The following is a 21,696-nucleotide window of genomic DNA, read 5'->3' on the forward strand; positions in this document are numbered from 1 at the left end:
AATGTGTTTGGGTAGTTTACAATTGTTCTAATTTGCCTTGTGTGGCACACACACACACACACACACACACACGTACATTGGGTTATATCAAAAATACTTCATCACATTCAAAAATCACATTTCTTAATTGTCTTAAAATATGCATAATTTTCTTTCAGCATAATATCATTCTTTTGATTTTGGGGTGAGATATGACACATTCTTGACAGGTTTTGTGATATTCCCACCATGATCCAGCAAAGGTTGTGTGAAGCTGTGTTGTGATATCATGATGAACTTTGCTCAGAGAGAGAATAGCTGCTGTTTTTCCTCAATTCTATGTATGTCTGACTTGTTTCTAGGATACGGCACGTTCTGCAGACTAGTTTGACACTGTTTTCATTGTCAGGTGGACAGTCCACCCTCTAAACACTTAAACACTGTTCAAAGGAACACATTGTCTGTCAATGAAAAAGGGACCAGATTTCATCTAAACTAAACAAGGAACCCACGCCTTAGCTTGGGGGAAGTCTAATACCACACAGTCTAAAAGCTGATACACACTCTTTTATTAATCACTCATATATAACTATTTTTAATTATTCTTATACATACAGACATATATATATATATATATATATAATGAAATGTTTTTCATTATATTTTTTTTATGGATATTTAGGCCTATAATATGTATACTGTATGTGTGTGTGTATATATATTTATATATATATATATATATATACACACACACACACACACACACATACATACTGTATGTATATATATATATATATATATATATATATATATATATATATACACATACTGTGACATACATACAGTATACATATTATAGGCCTAAATATCAATTAAAAAAATATCATAATGAAAAACATTGAATTTGTATACATGCTCCTACTGGAAGACTGGAGATCTTATTTCCTTAATTTATAATCTCAAATGCAATATAATTATGCAGCAATATATACACAATATACAAAACATCACCGACCCGCCGAGGCATGGACTCTACGAGACCCCTGAAGGATCTGGGGAATTTGGAGGCCAGGGAAACACCTTGAACTCTTCATCATGTTCCTCAAACCATTCCTGAACAATGTGTGCAGTGTGAATGCGTGTTTCATCCTGCTGAAGGAGCCGATTCCACCAGGGAACTCCATTGTCATGAAGGGAAGTACCTGGTCTGCAACAATGTTTAGGTCAGTGGCACGTGTCAAATTTACATCCACATTAAAAGGCCGGACCCAGTGTTTCCCAGCAGAACATTGAGCGTCACACTCCCTCCACCGGCTTGTCGTCGTCCCACCGGTGCCATGATGTAAAAGTCACTCTGACTGATCTGCGGCTACACACCTCATACACAGCAGAGTGTGATGCACTGTGTGTTGAGACACATTCCTCATTTAACCATCATTAACATTTTGTGTGACCTGTTACACAGTAGACCTTCTGCCGGCTCGGATCAGACGGGATATCCTTCACTGCCCTCGGTCATCGATGAGCCCAACACCCTGTCGCAGGTTTGTGGTTTGTCCCTCCTCAGACCACTTGTTTCTCTGTAAATTGCTGTTCCAACTTAAAATAAGTGTTTGTGCTGCCTTCAAATTTTAATTTTAGTTAACTTGAAATGTGAAGCTGTACTAGGTGACAACTTAGATATTTGAGTTGACTAAACTTAAAATTAAGGCAGCATGAACACTTACTTTTTTTAAGTTGAAACAACTTATTTATTTATTTTTACAGCATTTGACGTTTCAGAGATACTCAGATTCAGTCGCCTTGCCATATCAACTTGGCCCTCGTCAAAGTCCCTTGGATCTTTATTGCCCATTTCTCCTGCACCTAACACATAGATTATTATCGATATAAGCGATGATCACTTCACCTGTGACTGGTCATAATGTTATATGTTATACACACCTACACATACAAATATATTATAATAAAATATATTGCATTTATTAAAAGGGGAATTAGGCACAATATATACAGATACTTTTAATAAATACATTACACACACAAAAAAAACATGATATATTAATCAATACATTATATACCAGTAACCATTATATAGTAAGAGTCAATTCGCTCTGCAATTATTTCGCAAGATTGACTTCTGCTGGGCGCCACCTACATCAGCTCAGAGCTCAAAGGGTTAACGTATGCTTCTCCTTGGCAGTGAGAGAAGATTCATTATTACACACGCGCATTCTCCACATACAGTGTGTATTTGGATCTATCAGCAGAGGCGGTATCCAGTGCAGATTTCACGTGCACTCATCAGTGTACCACAGGAAGGAATGATTGCTATACTTCGTTTTAGAAAGAAGCTCACGGCAACAATCAGAGCAGGATGCATTTCACATAAATGATGGCATTACTGATCCAGCTGCCAGCCAGCGAATATGATCTGATGGCGATGTCCTCCGGGGGACAGACCGTGGTCCATTAGTGCTCCAGATGTCCAAAGAGGACCTCGATCTCTCCGAAAGGACGCGCCTCGGTCGTGCCCGCGCGGACAGAAAAAGTGAAGATCTAGAGCACTCAAGATGAATATTTTACTCGTTTCTGACTGTAAAAACCAGGCACTTTGACCCGAGATCGGAGCGTTTTAATCAATTATAAAACGATTTCCGGTTTATTTTTTAACAGTTAGCGTTAACTGATGTACTTTCCATCAGCTGTGTGTTTGTTGTTGATGTGTCTCGCGCATCGCTTTGCAACGCCCATGATCTTCTCAACCTGAGGGGGGAAATGCAAACGGAGGAAAACTTCTGAACATCAGCTGTAGGCGTCTGTCACCACGTGGACTTGGATGTGAAGGGCTTTAGTCAGACAGACACGATGAGCGATGCCATGGATGACTCCGGTATCATCCGCCGGCGGAGGATGCAGGTGAGATGTTTTGTTATTCACAAACTGGATCACATTAAAGCTGTTGCAAGCCATTTATGTTTTAGGCTACATCCCATATACAATATCTCTACTGCCTGTCATGACTGAGAAATCCCAGCTGTTTGACTGGAACCAATCTGAAACTCCCTCTGTCTGTCAATTATTTAGCGCGTTGGGATTTGCGGACATCGGATTGGCTGGTGTGTCTTCGTTTGCTTAAATTAGCAAAATGGCAGAAGTTAGCAAAACGGTTGAAAATTTATTTTCAGTGCCATTCAAATGAATGGGGACTGGATCTTTCAAGCTCCGAAAGACAAGAAAACCAACAAAAACACCTTAAAGGGTTAAGTTAGTTCACCCAAAAATGAAAATTATCATCATACCCGCCCTCATGTCGTTCCAAACCCGTAAGTCTTTCATTAAAAAGTTAAGATAAGCTAAAATAAAACTAATTCATATGAATTGAATGGTCGGGTCAAATTTTCTGAAGAGACACGATCGCTTCTTATGATGGACAGATTGAATTTGTATTCATGCATGAACATTGATCAGCAAACATATAAAGAAAAGCTCAACTGAACAAGCTTGAAGCACGAGAACAAACCTCATTGGTTCTTAAGAAAGCTCAAATGTGCTGCGTCAAAAGAGAATGAACATCATTGGTTCTTGAGGAAGCTCAAACATGCTGAGAATGAACCTCATTGGTTCTTGAGGAAGTGCTGCGTCACAAGAGAATGAACCTCATTGGTTCTCGCACGTCAAGCAAGCATGCTTGAGCTTCCATTTACCATATCTGATGTGTGCGTTGAAGAAGGTTTATATGTGAATTAAAGCCTAAATTAAAGGCTTCTGTTCATCATATACAGAGATTGTGTCCCTTCAGAAAATTAGGACTAGTTTTACGATCTCTTTATGAAGCGTCTAAGTGGTAGTTGCGTAGACTGTCAATGGAGGGACACAAATCTCTCAGATTTCATTAAAAGATCTTCATTTATGTTCTGAAGATGAACAAAAGTCTTAACAGGTTTGGAATGACTTGAGGGTGAGTAAATGAAGACAGAATTTTGGGTGAACTATCTCTTTAAAGTTATCATATATTTTGTCCATATGAGTTAGACCTATATCCAAGGCACCAAAAAGACATGAATCAATTTTCAAGGCCAGGGACAGTGTGAATGCTAATTGAAGTAGATTATTTTTCTTTTCTTTAGTTCACTTTTTGGTGCACTTAAAGATAGCGAAGTTTGTTCATCGTAATGAGATCCCTAAACTTTGATTAAAAATAATAATAAGAAACTGGCTGGTAAAATTGGGTAATCACTGGCCACTGTGACTTTTTAGTAATCTAGTTTTCACAGTATGATTTATTAACTCTGATTTCTTTGCCCAACAGAATGTAAAGTGTAAAGTGCTATCTAAACCGTAACAGGATTAGATTTGTTTTCATTGTAAGTTACTCACTAGGTTCCAGCGTACTCACAGGAGTTCATATTTGCTTTGTGGTTTGGGAGTTATTGTTTTCATGTCTCCGGTTCTTGCCCAGAGCAACATAACTGGAAAAAAAAAGCATAAAAGAGGTTTTGAGCTGTCGTATTATTGTTGGTACAGCACGGAAACCATCTGCTGTTCTATGAAGTCAAAACAAAAAGTGTGCGTATTACTTTCACTTCCCCTCTTTCACTGCTGAAAATAAACAAGCCATTTTGCAAGCTCCAGCTGATCCGGGGTTTCAGAGCGCCGCTGCACTCCACCCCAGACCGCTGGAGATTTCGCAAAAACGGCACCACTTTTCAGCTCCTTAACTGGAAAATAAGAGAACTCAGTGTTTATACTTTAGTTTAAAGTGCTGGACATCAGTATTAGCTGCTCACATTGACAGTAATTTATGTAACTTTTTTATTATATGCCAAGCACTATGATGCATTTCAGTGCAAAAAGTCTATACTTGTTACTTGTAAAATTAAATTGGTCATCTCAATGAGGAATAAAACATTCCTTGATTTTTAATTTTTTTTTTTGGTGGTGGTGATAAAAGAGTTCATTGTATCATTAAAAACTGTATTAATTCTGTAACTTTAAAACCTCAAAACTTCCTCCTTAGAGAAAAAAGTGTTAGTATTGAAACTAAACTGTGAATATGGTGTCTATTGGTTTCTTCCGCAAATTTTGCCACAATGAACACCTTATGTGTCCAGACACCTGGCGTGTTCAGTCACTGTAAGGTAATATGAATAGAATCTAAACACCATAAGAACTAATGATAGGTAAAATGAAGGAAACAATCTTAAATATAAATCTTAAGTTGTTTTTGGCTTTGAGTAGCACCAGACACTCTGCAGATCCCTCTTATGTATATTAACTTTAGATATGAGTGGCTTGAGATATACATTTATAAATCTGTAACAGTGTAAATCAGGCTTTGTAAAGAGGTTGTATTTGAAGGATAGGGCTGTTAAAACCATATTATGTCTGTTTTTGGTTCAAAATATGATTAAATTATAAGTGTACCTCAGGGAAAAGTATTATATGTAAAAAGAAGGAAAAAAAAGAGAGTCCCCTTTAAGGTTAATGAAAAAAAACAAAAAAACATAATTTCACTCACTGTCATATATAGGATCTACACCCCGGGAGACACATATCCAGGTTTACAGCTCTGTTTTCTGACAAAATGCCATCTGGATTTTCGAGATGCGAAGTTGGAATGGCTTTTAGCCTGCAAAGCATTATGGGTGATTAAATATAGACCACAAATTAGTGGTTGCTTTCAGGGATGCCAGGGAGTTTTGACCAACTTAAGGCTTTGTTTCAGGGAGCACTTCTGAGAAATCTGTCCACTTGGGAATTGACCTCTCAGGAATTCAAGGAAGCTTAATGATTGGATGCAGCTTTATTGTGTGAAGGTGCATCAAAGCGATGGAAAACCCACAGTCAGTTAGGATACTGCATGGATCAGTGTGTGTGTGTGTGTGTGTGTACATACAGGATGCATAGATTTCACTAGCGACCACTTTGATTCTTATAAATGCTTATCGAGGCATAGGCTTACGGGAAATGCTTACAGAGACACAAACACACTTCTTCTCAACAACACACATTCAAGTCCAGGCTATCAGAGGCCCTACACTGGATAGGGAGGGTCTGGTTTTCCTGGGACAGGCACAATCTGCTCTTTTAAGCCCCATTAGGCAGGTAATGGCAGGTTAACAGCTTATGGCATTGGATAATAAATATGATAGAGAGTATATGTGTAAAGAAGTGATGGGTATATGGCTAAAAATAAGCAATTTTTCAGCCTTTTGATAATATTCAGTGTATCTCAATATATTGTGATGTTTATGTAAATGCAAAAGTATAATATAGTAATTAAAACAATACATGCATAATTCCATACTGTTTTGTCACTAAATGAAAATAATTATATTTTAATATTATTAAAATTTATGCACTAATTTACACAATCGTTCAAAAGTTATTTTCATAAATAAATTATCTTCTGCTCAACAAGGCTGCAGTCATTTCATTAGAAATACAGGAAAAAGGTAGTATTGTGATATACTATTTAAATAACCCTTTTCTATTGTAATATCTTTTAAAATGTAATTTATTCCTGTGATCAAAGCTGAATTTTCAGCATCATTACTCCAGTCTTCAGCGTCACATGACCCTTCAGAAATCATTCTAATATGATGATTTGCTGCTCAATACGCATTTCTTATTATTATTAATGTTAAAGACAGTTGTGCTGCTTAATATTTTTGTGGAAACAGTGATAAAAGCATCCATGATGATTTAAAGTATTAATTTATTTTTAAAAAATTGTTGACCCCAAACTTTCTTTTACCAAAACACACTAAAATCTCACATGGAGACTGGGCCCTTTTTGAATCATGATTCAAATGAATTGTTCCATTAGAGTTTTGAATCAATTCATCGACAGTGTAAAATGATTCACTGAAATAATACGCATGATTATGAGTATATTGTTCTATTACTATAAAACAGACTTATGGGAATCTTAACGTAGTACAGTATGAGGGATTACATCGAAGTAGCTATATGGATCATTATTTTAAAAATTAAGCAAAAAATATTGATCTCATCTTATATTTTGTATGTAATAATATATGTTTTTTGTATTATATTCTGGCTGCTAAAACATTGAATCCTGGATGATTCAGTAAATACTCAGCGGTGTATATTTGTGGAGTAATTTCAGCCTGTCTGTAGCCGCTCTATGATTGACAGCCTGGTCTTGGAGTGTGGCGGCTGCGTTATTACCCTCATTCCTCTTTTCCATCCCTCGTTTTATCTCCTGTTGGAACGAGGGGGCTTTCTCTCCTCTGGGCGTTGAGCCCAGTCTGTTTCATTAGTCTCAGCTGTAGGCTGAATGTTATTCATCACCGGTCTGGAAGTTCACAGACTTAATGAGCCCAGTGTTTGTCAATATCGTCTTTTGCCACTATGTCAAGTGCATGCAGTGGATATGCTACTTTCTGTGTCTTGTATTGTTTCAGCTTATGGCCACTCCATTGGGAATGAGAGAAAAGTAGAAACACAGGCTTGAGAAGGTGGCTGCATCCCAGTTTATGTACTTACAAGTACGTACTTGAGTGTAGAAAGACAGTACAGCAGTGTTGGGATATGCTGTCGCATCATAAAATCTTTGACATTTGACCTAAACAGCCAAACAAAGTGCAGAAAACGACGTTCTAAAGAATAAATTAAGAAATGCCAGGATCAGAACGGTTTTCCTCTCACAGTTGCGAGTTCAAAGAGGAGCACAGAAATATGAAAATGCAAATGAAGTGCTGATGTGGAGAAAATAACAGCTTCTTTTTCCTGCTCTCTTGCTCCCCGTGGAGTGCAGACAGTCGATAAGCAGAAAGGCATTTTATGTACGAGATGAAGTCACACACAGTCTCGGAGTGGAAATCGGAGCTCAGTTTTGAGTGGTTTTCCTTGTTTTTGTTTTTTTTAGCTCATAGGGTTAGAGGTTTGCTGAAATCCCTGACCCGAAGCATTAACCCTCTGGTGTTCCTCACTCAGGATACCTGTGATCCTCAGCCGTCAAAACAGACCAGATCAGTGTTATCTTATCTGATTCTGTTCAAGACCATTTAGCTTTTTCATTTAGCCACAAAAGTCACCAAAGTTTGCACCATTCCAATGAAGTAAAAAGTATAAAAAAATTTAAAACGTGGACCTTGGGCCAGTAAGAAACCACCTATGTGAGTTTTGCACAGCATTTCCTTCAAAAAATGTAAAAATCTAGCTAAAATAAAAATATAAGCTGTTTCAAATAATACATCCATCCACAGAGTCTTTTGAAGGGTTCAGTCTTTTTTTCCTAATGTAATGAATTGATCTGATCTCTAATACTGTTGCTTCCCATCATTTGTCAACTGCGACATCCTTTCGATTCATCTTTCTGTTCACTCGTGTTTTTCTCACTCTTTGCTTCAGTTGGATGGATTAATATTCTGTGAAGTAGCAATGGAGACTCTTCCTTCAGTGTGACATGAGTGTTATCTATCTATCTATCTATCTATCTATCTATCTATCTATCTATCTATCTATCTATCTATCTATCTATCTATCTATCTATCTATCTGTCCTCACTGTACAGGTTCAGACGATATAAATTCTTAACTGAAAATTATGTGTCAATTCAGTGTTAATTTGCATGTGTTTCTATCCATCCATGCATCCATCAGGCTGTCCGGCCATCCAGCATTTTTTCAGTAAATAGAAAAGTAACATGTTTTGTTTGATTATTATGAATTCCAATTTAAAAAAAAAATTTTTTTTTATTAAAGTGTAGAACGCAGCCCACACACATATACACACACACACACACCGGCCACAGACTATTTGTCCAGTTAATCCTCCATTAGTTGCTCAGTGGCGCCAGTCATGCTGGCAGGGAAGCCCTTGTCACACACGATGTCATCAAAGTGAGTCACAGTGGGTGAAGTCATTTCCCCCCGACAGAAGCCCTTAGTGTACCATCACGTGCACCAGCATGGCCTCTTTCCCGCTATCTGACATGTATTCTCTCTCTCTCTCTCTCTCTCTCTCTCTCTCTCTCTCTCTCTCTCTCTCTCTCTCTCTCTCTCTCTCTCTCTCTCTCTCTCTCTCTCTCTCTCTCTCTCTCTCTCTCTCTCTCTCTCTCTCTCTCTCTCTCTCTCTCTCTCTCTCTCTCTCTCTCTCTCTCCAGTGACCTTGTTTGTGTAATTGGCCATTAATGTTTTGGGATTGTTCTCCCCTAAGTGCTGTCCTCCCTCTCAGAGATCTGAAGAGCATTATGGGTCATAATGAATGTCAGCTGGCATAAGATTATTCCAGTTTGGTTTCATCAAGATATTTATGTCCTAAAGCAAACTGGTATTGAGCAGTTATTGATGGTATCATTTTACAGTGGGTAATATAATCACTCAGTCTATCATTTCTCTCTCTCTCTCTCTCTCTCTCTTCCAGAAGGATCTTCCCCTGCCCAGGAAGAGCAGTGGGTGAGTGTAGCAAATCTGCTTTACTTGATTTGATTCCGCAATTATTTGTCCAAATGTTGTCTGGATTTTTTTATTTTTTTTTGCTGGGACCTAGCATAATGTGGTACTGAGTAAAAGCACTTTTCTCAAACCCAATCCTAAACAAACAACACCAGATTTGTATCCATTTTTCGCTACACCTGTCAACATTGAAATTACTTGATGTTAGGGGTGTGACGGTTGGTATATAACCGTGAGACCGACGGTTATAGTTGAACACCGTCATTAGAACTCTATAATCGCCAAAACCGTGTTATTAAAATATTTTTTACAAAAAATTGTTATCATAGAGAATGTTTAAATACTAATTAAAAACAATTGATTATAGTCTGTGTTATTAATGGTCTACGTCGTTTCCAACTGTATTTGATTATTTGCGAAGTACCCCCTGAACGGCCGCCAATCATTTGAGATAGAATTAAAAGCTATGACTATGATATAGTGATGTGCCATCATTATGAGATTTATTAAACAAATGAAAAACATTTGCAATAATAAACATTAGCAATAAACATTTGCAATAATAAACAACGTATCATTACAGATAACTGATCGTGCAGTTTAATTACCCCTTGACTGGCTCCAAACATGTTTGATAAAAGAAACATATACAGTGTGTATATATATGATGTGTATTACATTTTAGCTCAAAAACAATTGTAATAAAAGATAGGATCATAAGATGTACAATATATCGTGAGACATGATTTTTACCACTTCATTAAGTTTTGCTTTGTAGAAAGCCTTTCTTTAAAGCGAATTTCGTTTTGTACAAATTGTATCATAATTTTAATAAATGTTTCATCAACCAATTGCATGTATTTAATAAATAAAAAGCAAATATAGCAGACAATATAATAACCGTGACATGGAGGCGCCGGTGCGCCGCGTTCACTTGCATTGCATTGTGAACTAGAGCGCATCTCATCGTAAATGAATGAAACTCAGCGTAGGCCTATGCCTCATACATTAGCATTAAATATCTTTGCTGCATCCTTTCTAGAACAGACAAGGGCTTTCTTGCGGCTCGCATCAGCAGATAATTGCATCGTCCATAGACCGCAAAACAATCAGCGGATGGCGGGCGGGTGTGGCTTTGAAATTTGGTCAAAAAACGTTGGTGCGGATGATGAGTTTTGTGATGCGGTTGCGGATGAAATAATACCCCATCTGCGTATCTCTATCGATAACAACATTGAACACTACACAAATATAATTTTTTATTTATTTTTATTTAGGCGATCAAGTAGCTAATCAGTGTCTGCTCGTTTATTCAAACTAAGCTGTCCTGTAACAGACCGCAACGCCGTCCGTCACATTTGACTCATGTCATAACCGTCATCACCAATTCTGAAACCGGCACACCCCTACTTGATGTGCTGAATGAAAGATTTACAGACGAAAGTTGGAAACCTACCACATCTGAACAGATAATGCAGGGTCACAGTAATATCATGCTGCAATAGTGTGGCAGCACATAATATAGTAGTTAAATAATGCAGTAGTTCAGGAAGTAATACATATAGTAATACACCCGGGTCACGGCACCAAATGTAACCAGTCCTACTCGACCCACTCCAAGGGTGATTCGAACCGGGGTCTCCGGCGTGGGCGGTGCGTGCACTAACAAGGGTACTAAAGACCGCAGCCGCTAGCGACTGAAGCCAGTTGATTGAGGATTACACGCACAGCTCTTACTGGCCTACGTCCATTACACTGACCCCCCTAAACCTCACTCCCATTCGGGTCACGGCACCAAATGCAACCGGTCCTACTCGACCCGCTCCAAGGGTGGTTCGAACCGGGGTCTCCGGCGTGGGAGGTGCGTGCACTAACAAGGGCGCTAAAGACCGCAGCAGCTAGCAACTGAAGCCAGGGGAGTGAAGATTACACCCACAGCTTTTACTGGCCTACGTCCATTACACTGACCTCCCTAAACCTCACTCCCATCCGGGTCACGGCACCAAATGCAACCGGTGCTTCTCGACTCGCTCCGACAGCCGCTAGCGATAGAGGCCCGGTGAGTGAGGTTTACTCACGCTCAGCTCCTACTGGCCTACGTCCGTTACAGATGCAATTTCAGATGCAATGTCCGTTACAGATGCTTACTTCATGCAGTAATGCAGGAAAACAACAATGCACTAGTGCACAAATGCAGGAACACAGCAGAGTAATGCAGGGACACAATATCACTTTCATTGGTTCGCCTGCCCATCCAGTCTTAATAGTTACGTCTTTACGTCTTGCTGTCCTCAAAGGAGGCTCAAACCCGAGGCTGCAGCAATACATCAGTCAAGCAATGCAGGAACGCAGCGATACACTAATGCTTTAATGCAAGGATGCTTTAAAACTTTAGTGCGGCGATGCAGGCATACAGTGATATACTTGTGCAGTGATGCAGTGATGGAGAGACATAATGCAGTACTGCTGAGTGCAACAGTATGGGGTTCAGTAATGCAGTACAGGCTTGAAGTGATATAGCATATGAGGGCATCAATGCACCAGTGTTTAAGATAGAGTTCTGAAGTACTGCAGGGCTGCAGCAGTGCAGTTATGCTGGAGTACTAGAGCCGGTCCCAAAATGTGTCTGTCCTAATAGTTTAGCAGACAGGAGGGGAAAAATGCTACATGTAAATAATAAATTGCAACCAACCATAAACTGTGCATTGTTAGGATAGCACATGAATAGTCTAATCAACTTTTAAAAGACAGTAGAAAACGCTTCCCACATCTTTTGTTGTTGACTTCAATCTCCATGCATCCAAACACCATATGGTATTTTGGCATAATGTCAAAGATGACAACATAATTGAAAGCCATAAGCAGGTACTGTGCAAGAAAATAAAACACACACTAAATTAAATATGCAACTTGCACATGAGTATCCATGGTTTTTGGCAACCACGGTGTGTTTTGTGTGGTGAATTATTGGCTTCCAAGAACGTGAAACTTTCATATTCAAGAGTTGATCATTTATTTTAAGGACAAAGTATTTATCTGATGGACATTTTGTTAAAGGCACACTATGCAAGATTTGTACCTTAATATAACAGCTTCGAAATCATTTCGATGGTAATCGAACTTGTAGTAGGGTCGAATCATCCTGATAGCAAAGCAGCAAAACCAGCTATTGCAAGTTTGAGAGGTGGCGCCCCGACAAGTCTCGTGAGAATCACGACTTGCTTTACGGCACGACGTCACATACATCAACAACATATGAAGCAGCCTCTATGGAAGACACTAGCAAACATTTCAGACGTGAATCATGGCGACGAAGAAAACTAAGAAAGCGCGGTCGGAAGAGTGCAGAGACGGCTCTGCGTGAGTGGTATTTACAACAGTAACGTAAAATACAAGTACTCCACAGCGACTCTAGGGGTCGCTGTTTGAGAAAAACTGAAACTGCATAGTGTGCCTTTAACTTTTGAATGATATGCACTGTGTTGCTGTCCAATGTAAAATCCTGTCATGACTCAAAACCCTCGAGAGCCAGTGCTGTGGAGTCTGAGCCTTGCAGACAGTGAATGAGGCGCTGGCCTTGGTGCTGAACCATCTCTGGCATGAGAGACTCCCTGTGAGTGTGTGTGTGTCTCTGCCTGTCTGTACTGAACACTTGTGTGTGTGATCTGTCTGTTTATTGCTTATATATAGAATCACAACACCTCAGTTTCACAGATTTGGTGTTAGAGAGTGTGTGACTGTGTGGGTTTCATTAGCTACTGTGAGAGTTTTGGCTTTTTGTATGCTGCTCAGATCAGAGTGGCTGTTGTTAGTAATGGTAGTAATGGCATTAATATAACTGCTAAAGAGCCTCTCTATGGACTTACACACACAATACCTGAATTTGTGTGTATTAATAGAGCTCTCTTGGGAGATGTTGAAGGGCTTTTGTAGTTTCTTATGGCAGCTAATAACGGAAAGGTCTTTTGTGCTCAGTACAGGTCACGCTGTTTAATTGGGCTGATACAGTAGATTAATCAGCAGACGATCAATATGACATTTCCAGAACTGCTGAACCGCGCTGGCTGCAGGATATGAGCTTATCACTGTCTGGACCGGCATGACTTTCAGACTGTCTGATATCCACAAAACTACACAGTCACTCTAGCAACGGTTTTCATGGCCTTGGTTGTGGAAACATCTATGGATGTTTTTAATGAGACTAATTTTATTTTGAGAGAACATCAGCTTTTAATTTAAGTATAAGATTTGAGGAGCAATTTCAGATTAATTTTCATATTTAAATTAAAAGTGTGAGCATATGCATGTTTAATATTGTTGTTAAATATTTCTTTTTGTGTATTCATTTAGAGTAAAATAGTCAAATGTTTAGTGGAAAACCTGCCTTGATTTATTTTTACTGATTTTTATTTATTTTTTTACTGTATTTTATTATTTTATATATTTTGCCAATTTGATGGATGAATGGATGTAACAAATGATAGATGGATGGATGGAACAATGGATGGATGGATGGAACAAATGTTGGATGGAACGAACGATCGATGGATGGATAAATGGATGGAACGAAGAAACAATGGATCGAACAAATGATGGTTGGATGAATGGATCGAACGAACAATGAAAAGATGGTTGGATGGGTGGATGGATGGATGGAAAGAACGATAGAAAAATGGATGGATGGAATGAATGATCGAAAGATAGATAAACAATGGATGGATGGATGCAGAAAATTATAATAGATGATGGAACAAATGATGGATGGATGGAAAGAACTATGGATGGATGGATGGAAAAGAATGTTAGAAAAATAGATAGATGAAATGAATGAAAGATAGATAAACAATGGATGGATGGATGAATGGATCATGGATGGAACAAATGAACGAAAGATATTGGTAGAACAATGGATGGATGGAACAAATGATAGATAGACAGACAGACAGACAGACAGATAGATAGATAGATAGATATATAGATAGATAGATAGATAGATAGATAGATAGATAGATAGATAGATAGATAGATAGATAGATAGATCTTTCCATTGTCAGACTGGGCAGGTCACACACGTCTTCCTTCCATCCATTATTCCAGGTCATATTTTCCCCTCTATGAATTTGACCCAGTAACTTCTAAAAGCTCATCTGCGTCTGTCTCTCATCTATATTTAATCTCTCTTTCCACCATCCAGATCATTTATTATTGAAATGAGCACCTTTTAATGTCTGTCTGGGCCTGTATTCTGCTAAGTGTGTGTGTGGTCTGGCCTCCCCAGTCCCAACAGACCCTCCCGCCTGTGACATGACGCGATTTGAAGGTTCAGACCAGGTTTATTGTAGTGAGTTATCTTCTGGGCACAGAGATGATGTCAGTGCTCTTATACCCTGGCATACAGAGAGAGATGGGCGGAGCTCTGTAGTGACATCACAATCAAATCGACCAATCAGGTGTCAGCCTCCAAGTATAAGCGCAGCAAGCTCCCCCCCAAAAAACCCTCTTCTTTCTCTCTTCTTTCCACCCTTCCCATGTGTCTGATTTCAACTTAATTCAAATGACATTAGAATTGGAGAGTTTGGTTCATCTGCATGAATCAATTGAGACGGTTCCAATGAGTTCATTAAAATTCATTTTGCATTATCTCTAAAAATATTCATTCATCTTTATTTTTTTGTGCATTTTTTTCCTTTATTAAAATGTTTAATTAAAAAGCTAGATGAAGATTGCTGTTAATTATGTATTGTTAAAAATATTTTTGACATATATTTATATTTTACTAGTAAAAATGTGTGTTTATATATATATATATATAGACACAAAACATCATTTTAACCATATATATATGAAGAGTTCAGATGCAAAAGCCTCTAAATGCCATCTGAAATTTTCTTCTAGAATGATCATTTTTATCAAGCTTGTGTATTTAAGTTCAGTAATTTTACTCAAATGATAATTAATAGGTAATCTTCATTGCCTTTTAAGTGAAGTTATTGAATTTAAATATGCGAGCTTGATAAAAATGATCATTCTAGAAGAAAATTTCAGATGGCATTTAGAGGCTTTTGCATCTGAACTCTTCATATATACATACATACATATATATATAAAAAATCTAAAGAGTGACAGTCTAGAGTGTTTGGTCAAAATTATGGATTCTTTGAAAAATATTAAGGTACAGTATATATTTATATATTAAGATATATATATTTAACATCATCAAAAAGCTAAAAAAAAAAAAATTCAATATTGTTGAAGCTTGTGCAACAATAAATTTGACCAATCTGTTTTTAGCGTCCATGTTTAAGGGTCCAAATAACCTTGGTGGTCTATTTTATGAACAATTTCAACATAATATTTTTCTCGGTTTCATTTTATCCCTCCCATGTGTCATTCATATTTCCATTAGCACTGGCACAGCCCGGAGCCCTGAGCTCTGATAGGCTTTTAATGGCCACACACACATGCTGACAGCCCTCCTATGATTCCTCCCTCTCTCTCTCTCTCTCTCTCTGCCTTTACTTCCTGGCTTGGCACACAGTACCCTTGAGAGCCACCTTCCCTCCCTCTCTCTCTCTCTCTCTCTCTCTCTCTCTCTCTGTATCTTCTCCGGCTCTCCATCACTCAGCCACACACACTCAGATGAACCCGGAGCGTGTGTGAGGGAGGACGAGATGTGTCATGGTGTAGTCGGTGACTGCTTTATGTGACTGTTGTTTAAGTGTGTGTTGACACACTCGGCTGCCGCTGTCACTCTCATCTCCGCGTGCGCGCCTGCCAACCGGCCGTCCTGGCCAGCAACATGTTCCGCCGAACCAAGAGGTAAATGAGAGCGAGAGAAGATTATTTGGCTTGCTCTTGCAATAATGACTCATCAGTATCTGCTGCTTGTGTTTGGTTTGATTATTGCTCATCTGATGATAATGATGATGATGATGATGATGGTGATTTTGTTATTTTTGGTGATGATGGTGATGCGCTGTGATTGTTTACACTGATGTCATCGTCTCTCGGCGGTTGCGTGGAGGGGTGACAGCTTGTGTTTTGCAAGTGTGTGTGCATGCGTGAACTCATGAGATCTGGTCTTTCTGTTTAGGTAGCGAGAGACTGATATATTGATCAGGGTGATTCATTGGTTATTCGTTATATTGTCATTTTGAGATTATCGGCATTGGCCAACAACCGGATCCAAAATGTACTTTTTGCCACACCTGCCAATGCTGGAAAAAATATTGAACATTTACAGCACGCATATTATTTTATGCCATGCAAAATAATGTTTATTATTAACTTATTTTTTCTTGAACATGAGCAGCATCTTGTTTCTCAGTCACAAAAATGACAAAATGGCAATATATTTTAATAATTTTATGAAATTATTGTTCTTAAAAAAAATATATATATATATTATTATTATTATGTGCTGTAAATATTCAATATTTTTTCCATATATATATATATATATATATATATATATATATACATTACACTGAAGACTGGAGTAATGATGCTGAAAATTCAGCTTTGGATCACAGGGATAAATTACATTTTAAACACATCTATTAATCATCCGATTGACACAGATATATTGACCGGTGCTAATAATCTCAAAATTGTACATTATCGACATATTTAATCAGTCTCTCTGATACAGTTTATTGGCCTAGCAGTTATTATATTGGCCTTCAGCTACTTTGTTCTATATTGTATTTCTGATATCTGAAATCTCATATCGATTAAGCACTACTATTAAAACTGCTATTGATAGAGTTTATGTAGCTGAACTCCTGGTAAACTGTGCATATGCACATACACACATGCTTTTGGTTGAGTTGACATGAGCAGCTTATAATATGTGTGTTTATGTTTTGTACATATGCTTTTGTGGCTGTTGCGTGTGTGTCTATTTGTGTTTATGTGTGATGTTGTGTGTGGCAGAGAAGAGATTAAAGTGGCTTTGAACATGCGCGTGTGTGTGTGTGTGTGTGTGTTCACAGTGCGCCTTAATAACAGACTGTCTCTTTCTCGGCCTTTCTCTCTCTCTTTCTCTCTTCATCTCTGTCTATCCCCCATGGCGCTCCATTCTGTCTGCACTGACGCTGTTGAGCTCAGATTAGTCATATTCTGCTGTGTGTGTGTGTGTGTGTGTGTGTGTGTGTGAGCGAGAAAGGGCTTATGAATAGTTAAAGTTCAATTATTTTGTTCTGCACTGCAAAAAGATAGATTTACTTGATATTAAAGGAGTAGTTCGCCCCAAAAATCCCCACTGAACCTGATGTGTTATTATTCATGTTTATAAGATTTGCTCAGTGAGATTTTCTGTGAACTGTTATGACAACCGTTGACGTGACCGAAGGGGTCAAGGTTTAACTGCGTGCAACTGTATCATTCCGGATCATATTTCATCATTAATGGCCATTCAAATGTGGCTGTGTTCTGATGAAATGAATTATAGCATACACACATTTTTTATTGAGGTATATAAATCCTAAATATTTTTGTTGTTTTTGTTTTTTAATTTATTTTAATCTATTTATTCATTCATATTTTTATTTTTATTAAATGTATATGTTTTTATTTTGTTTTGTTTTTTATTTTAGTTTTTATTTTAATTTATTTAGTTTTTATTTCATTTTAATTAGATTTTTTGTTTTGTTTTGTTGGCAAGTTTTTTGTTGTTTTGTTTGAAAGTGTGAAATGGACTTAAAATTGTCCCTGTTTGTGCATTTGATATCACACCTTGACAAAGTCACTAATAAAGTGCTTGGGATTGTGCATGAAATGAAATTTGCGTTGCTAGACGCATTTGTGCTTATGCTTGTGTCTAGATCATGTCTCAGGAAAGTGTGTGTTTTTAATATTTCGTCGCTGTCTCTCTGAGTTTAGTACTTTCTGTTCCTCTGTCATTTGGGACGGGCTGCTCTGAGCCTCAAATGCTTTTATGGAAGAACACAGATGGAGAGGGAATATGAATGAGAGGGAGAACGAGAAGTGTAGAGCCCGAGGAGATGTCTTGGCCTATATTTGAGAACGCTGGAGTGTGTTAACCGAGCTCCTCTCTAAAACACCTGCTCTCTCTTTGTCCTGCACTTCACTTTCCAAGTTAGTCATTACAGAGCATTTTAACTTAGACTCAGCCGATTTCAAAGGCGGAACAGGAAAGAAAACGAGTTTGGAACAGAGATTCTTCAAGGACGAAAAAATGTTCTGTTGAGAAAACTCTAAATATATATATGTGTGTGTATATATATATATATATATACACACACACACAAAGCTGTGCATATCAGGATGACATTGAGGCAAAGAACCACTCAAATCGACCATTTAAATCGTTTAAAGCACCGCTAGCCATGGATTATCCTGCTTATACCATGGTTATTTGCCAGCACTGACAAGTTTAAGCTGTTATTGATGATTGTGGAGTGATATGTGATGGGAAGGTCAGGTCTAGCATTCTGCCCGCTTTGAATCAGACACAGAGATATAGATTTTCAAGTTGGGTTGTTCTTTGCTTCCATGCATGTCGTGCATTAAAATTGTTTAGTCGTGGATTATCCCTTGCCCAATGCTTTACATATGCCATAAAGCTTTGTAACAAGAGTCATTAGTAAATGGAATATATAAATATAATTATTTTGTCTATGCCTTGCCTCACACAGTAATGTTTTTCTCTAACTAGGACCATTGAAATATAAAGCTGTTAAACAGTCAAGTCTTCCATAAAAATGAAAATGATAAGACAAAACCAAAACTTTCATATGGCAGAACCGCTGTCTGAGTTCTCTTGAGATCACAACACATTGATGTATGATTCTGTATGACATTGATGTATGATTCCTCACGGCCTGAGATTACACAGCTCACAGCGTTTGGAAGCAAGCGCAGATCTCAGGAAATGAAAGCACAGCAGGAAATATTAAAGGATGATGTGCGAGCGGATGAATGGAGGAATAAAGGTTGCTTGTGGCGTAATCTTGTTTGTTGGCGACGGCGACTTTCAGATAATCTGTCAGATTATAGTTTGAGTCATTGCAATGTTGATCCTGTGATGCGGGAGAGTTCAGGAATCAGTTAGATGACAGACTAGACATCTGAGGACACAAGTAATCCTGAACATTCATTCATAAAGAGATTCCCAGCATGACAGCCACTGATTTGTATGGAAGCTCGTTTCTGCTACTAAATAAAAACTTAACTTGAAAAAAGGTAATTGTGACACAATTCTAACTTTAGTTTAGTTTATAACTAACAATTCTGACTTTTTTCTCACTAACAATTCTGACTTTTTTCTCACATTTCTCACTTTATAACTCACTTTATAATTCCCAGTTTATAACTCCCAATTCCCAGTTAATAACTCCCAATTCTTAGTTGATGATGTGCAATTCTTAGTTTATAAATCACTATTCTTAGTTTATAACTCGCCATTCCCAGTAATAACTTCCAATTCTAAGTTTATTACTCACAATTCCCAGTTTATAACTCATTATTTCCAGTTTATAACTCGCTATTCCCAATTTATAACTTTCTATTCCCAGTTTTTAACTCACTATTCCATTTATAATTCGCAATTTACATTTACATTTACATTTATTCATTTAGCTGACGCTTTTATCCAAAGCGACTTACAATTGCTATATATGTCAGAGGTCGCACGCCTCTGGAGCAACTAGGGGTTAAGTGTCTTGCTCAGGGACACATTGGTGTCTCACAGTGGATTCGAACCCGGGTCTCTCACACCAAAGGCATGTGTCTTATCCATTGCGCCACCACCACCCAATTCCCAGTTTATAACTCGCAATTCGTAGTTTATAACCCACAATTCCCAGTTTATAACTCGCTATTCCCAGTTTATAACTCGCAATTCGTAGTTTATAACCCACAATTCCCAGTTTATAAATCACAATTCCCAGTATATAACTTTCTATTCCCAGTATATATCTTGCTATTCCCAGTTTATAACTCGCAATTCCCAGTTTAAAATGTTCAATTCCCAATTTATATTTCACAATTCTGACTTTTTTCTCCCAATTCCCAGTTTGTAACTCACAATTCCCAGTTTATAACTCGCAATTCCCAGTTTATATCTCGCAATTCTCAGTTTATAACTCGTGATTCCCATTTATATCTCACAATTCCCAGTTTATATTTCATAATTCCCAGTTTATATCTCACAATTCTGACATTTATGCTCCCAATTCCCATTTTATAACTCGCAATTCTTAGTATATAACTTGCAATTCCCAGTTTATAACTCGTAATTCCCAGTTTATATCTCACAATTCTGACATTTATTCTCCCAATTCCCAGTTTATAACTCACAATTCTGACATAATTGTCATTACTGTCCACAAACAATAATTGTTCTGTCATCAAGAGATTAAATTGCTATTATAAAGAAATTGATGTATACAATCAAATGAACATAATCAACACAATCAGGTTGATCAACATTAGCTTTGTTTCAGACCATTTGATCATGTTCAGCTGAGCTCAGACACGAGCGCTGCTGCTGTTAGTGTTTTTGAGATCATGCAGTATTAGGGGCGACTATATTTCAATTCAATCTGTGCAGAGAATTATCTAATGAACTGACTTTTACATTTTGTCCTTCAATTTAATCTAGCTGATAGTTGTCATATAATAAATACAGCCCACATGCTGGATTTAATTAATCGTGTTACCTAAATCCCAGTGAAACTGCTCAATGCGCCAATACTGTTAGGAATTAAACTTTTATGTGATCCTGACATTACTGCCAAGTTGCCTGAGGTTTAAAGATTGCCTACTTTAGACTTTAAAAGATCACAGCATTTTATAATAAAGCAAACCCTCTCCTAGAGATTTTCCCTGACTGATCAAACACACTTGACCAGCTAATCAAAGTTTCAGTGTTCACTCGCACATCACAGGCCGGTCTTCAAATGCTCTCACAACTCAGTGCAACATTGGCCAAAGCTCTGAACTCTTTTGAGAGAAGTATCAGGGACCCCGGTTGTTGTAACATGGTGCCGAAAGTGTAAACTTTAACCCCATTCTGCTGATCTTTCCAAGCACAGCATTTATTATATATATATATATATATTTATATATGTTTTATATCTATTTTTTATTTTATTTATTTATTATGTTTTATATCATTTTTACTAATTGAATGGACTTTTTAAAAATTGCAAATACTTAATTTGAATGCAGGGATATATTTTCTTGTCTGCAATGTCATCCAGCTGAGAATGAAAACATTTAAATTCCCCAATTCCCAGTTTATAACTTGCAATTCCCAGTTTGT

At 37.7% G+C, this 21,696-nt stretch overlaps 1 protein-coding gene across 3 annotated transcripts in view; it reads left to right on the forward strand.

Annotated features, from left to right (window-relative positions):
* The first annotated feature begins 2,212 nt into the window (after positions 1–2,212).
* Positions 2,213–21,696, forward strand: part of mast1a (microtubule associated serine/threonine kinase 1a) — a 59,947-nt gene continuing 40,463 nt past the window's right edge. For 2 of the 3 annotated variants that reach the window (XM_082164190.1, XM_082164191.1), the window contains exons 1-2: positions 2,213–2,898; positions 9,376–9,407. In XM_082164190.1, coding sequence (XP_082020316.1) covers positions 2,848–2,898; positions 9,376–9,407 — 83 coding nt within the window. In that variant the 5' untranslated portion in view covers positions 2,213–2,847. The remainder of the gene's footprint in view (positions 2,899–9,375; positions 9,408–21,696) is intronic. The other variant, XM_082164192.1, reaches the window with a different exon arrangement.

This window comes from Leuciscus leuciscus (assembly GCF_965113295.1).
Source record: "Leuciscus leuciscus genome assembly, chromosome: 3".
In the NCBI taxonomy this organism is placed as follows: Eukaryota; Metazoa; Chordata; class Actinopteri; order Cypriniformes; family Leuciscidae; genus Leuciscus; species Leuciscus leuciscus.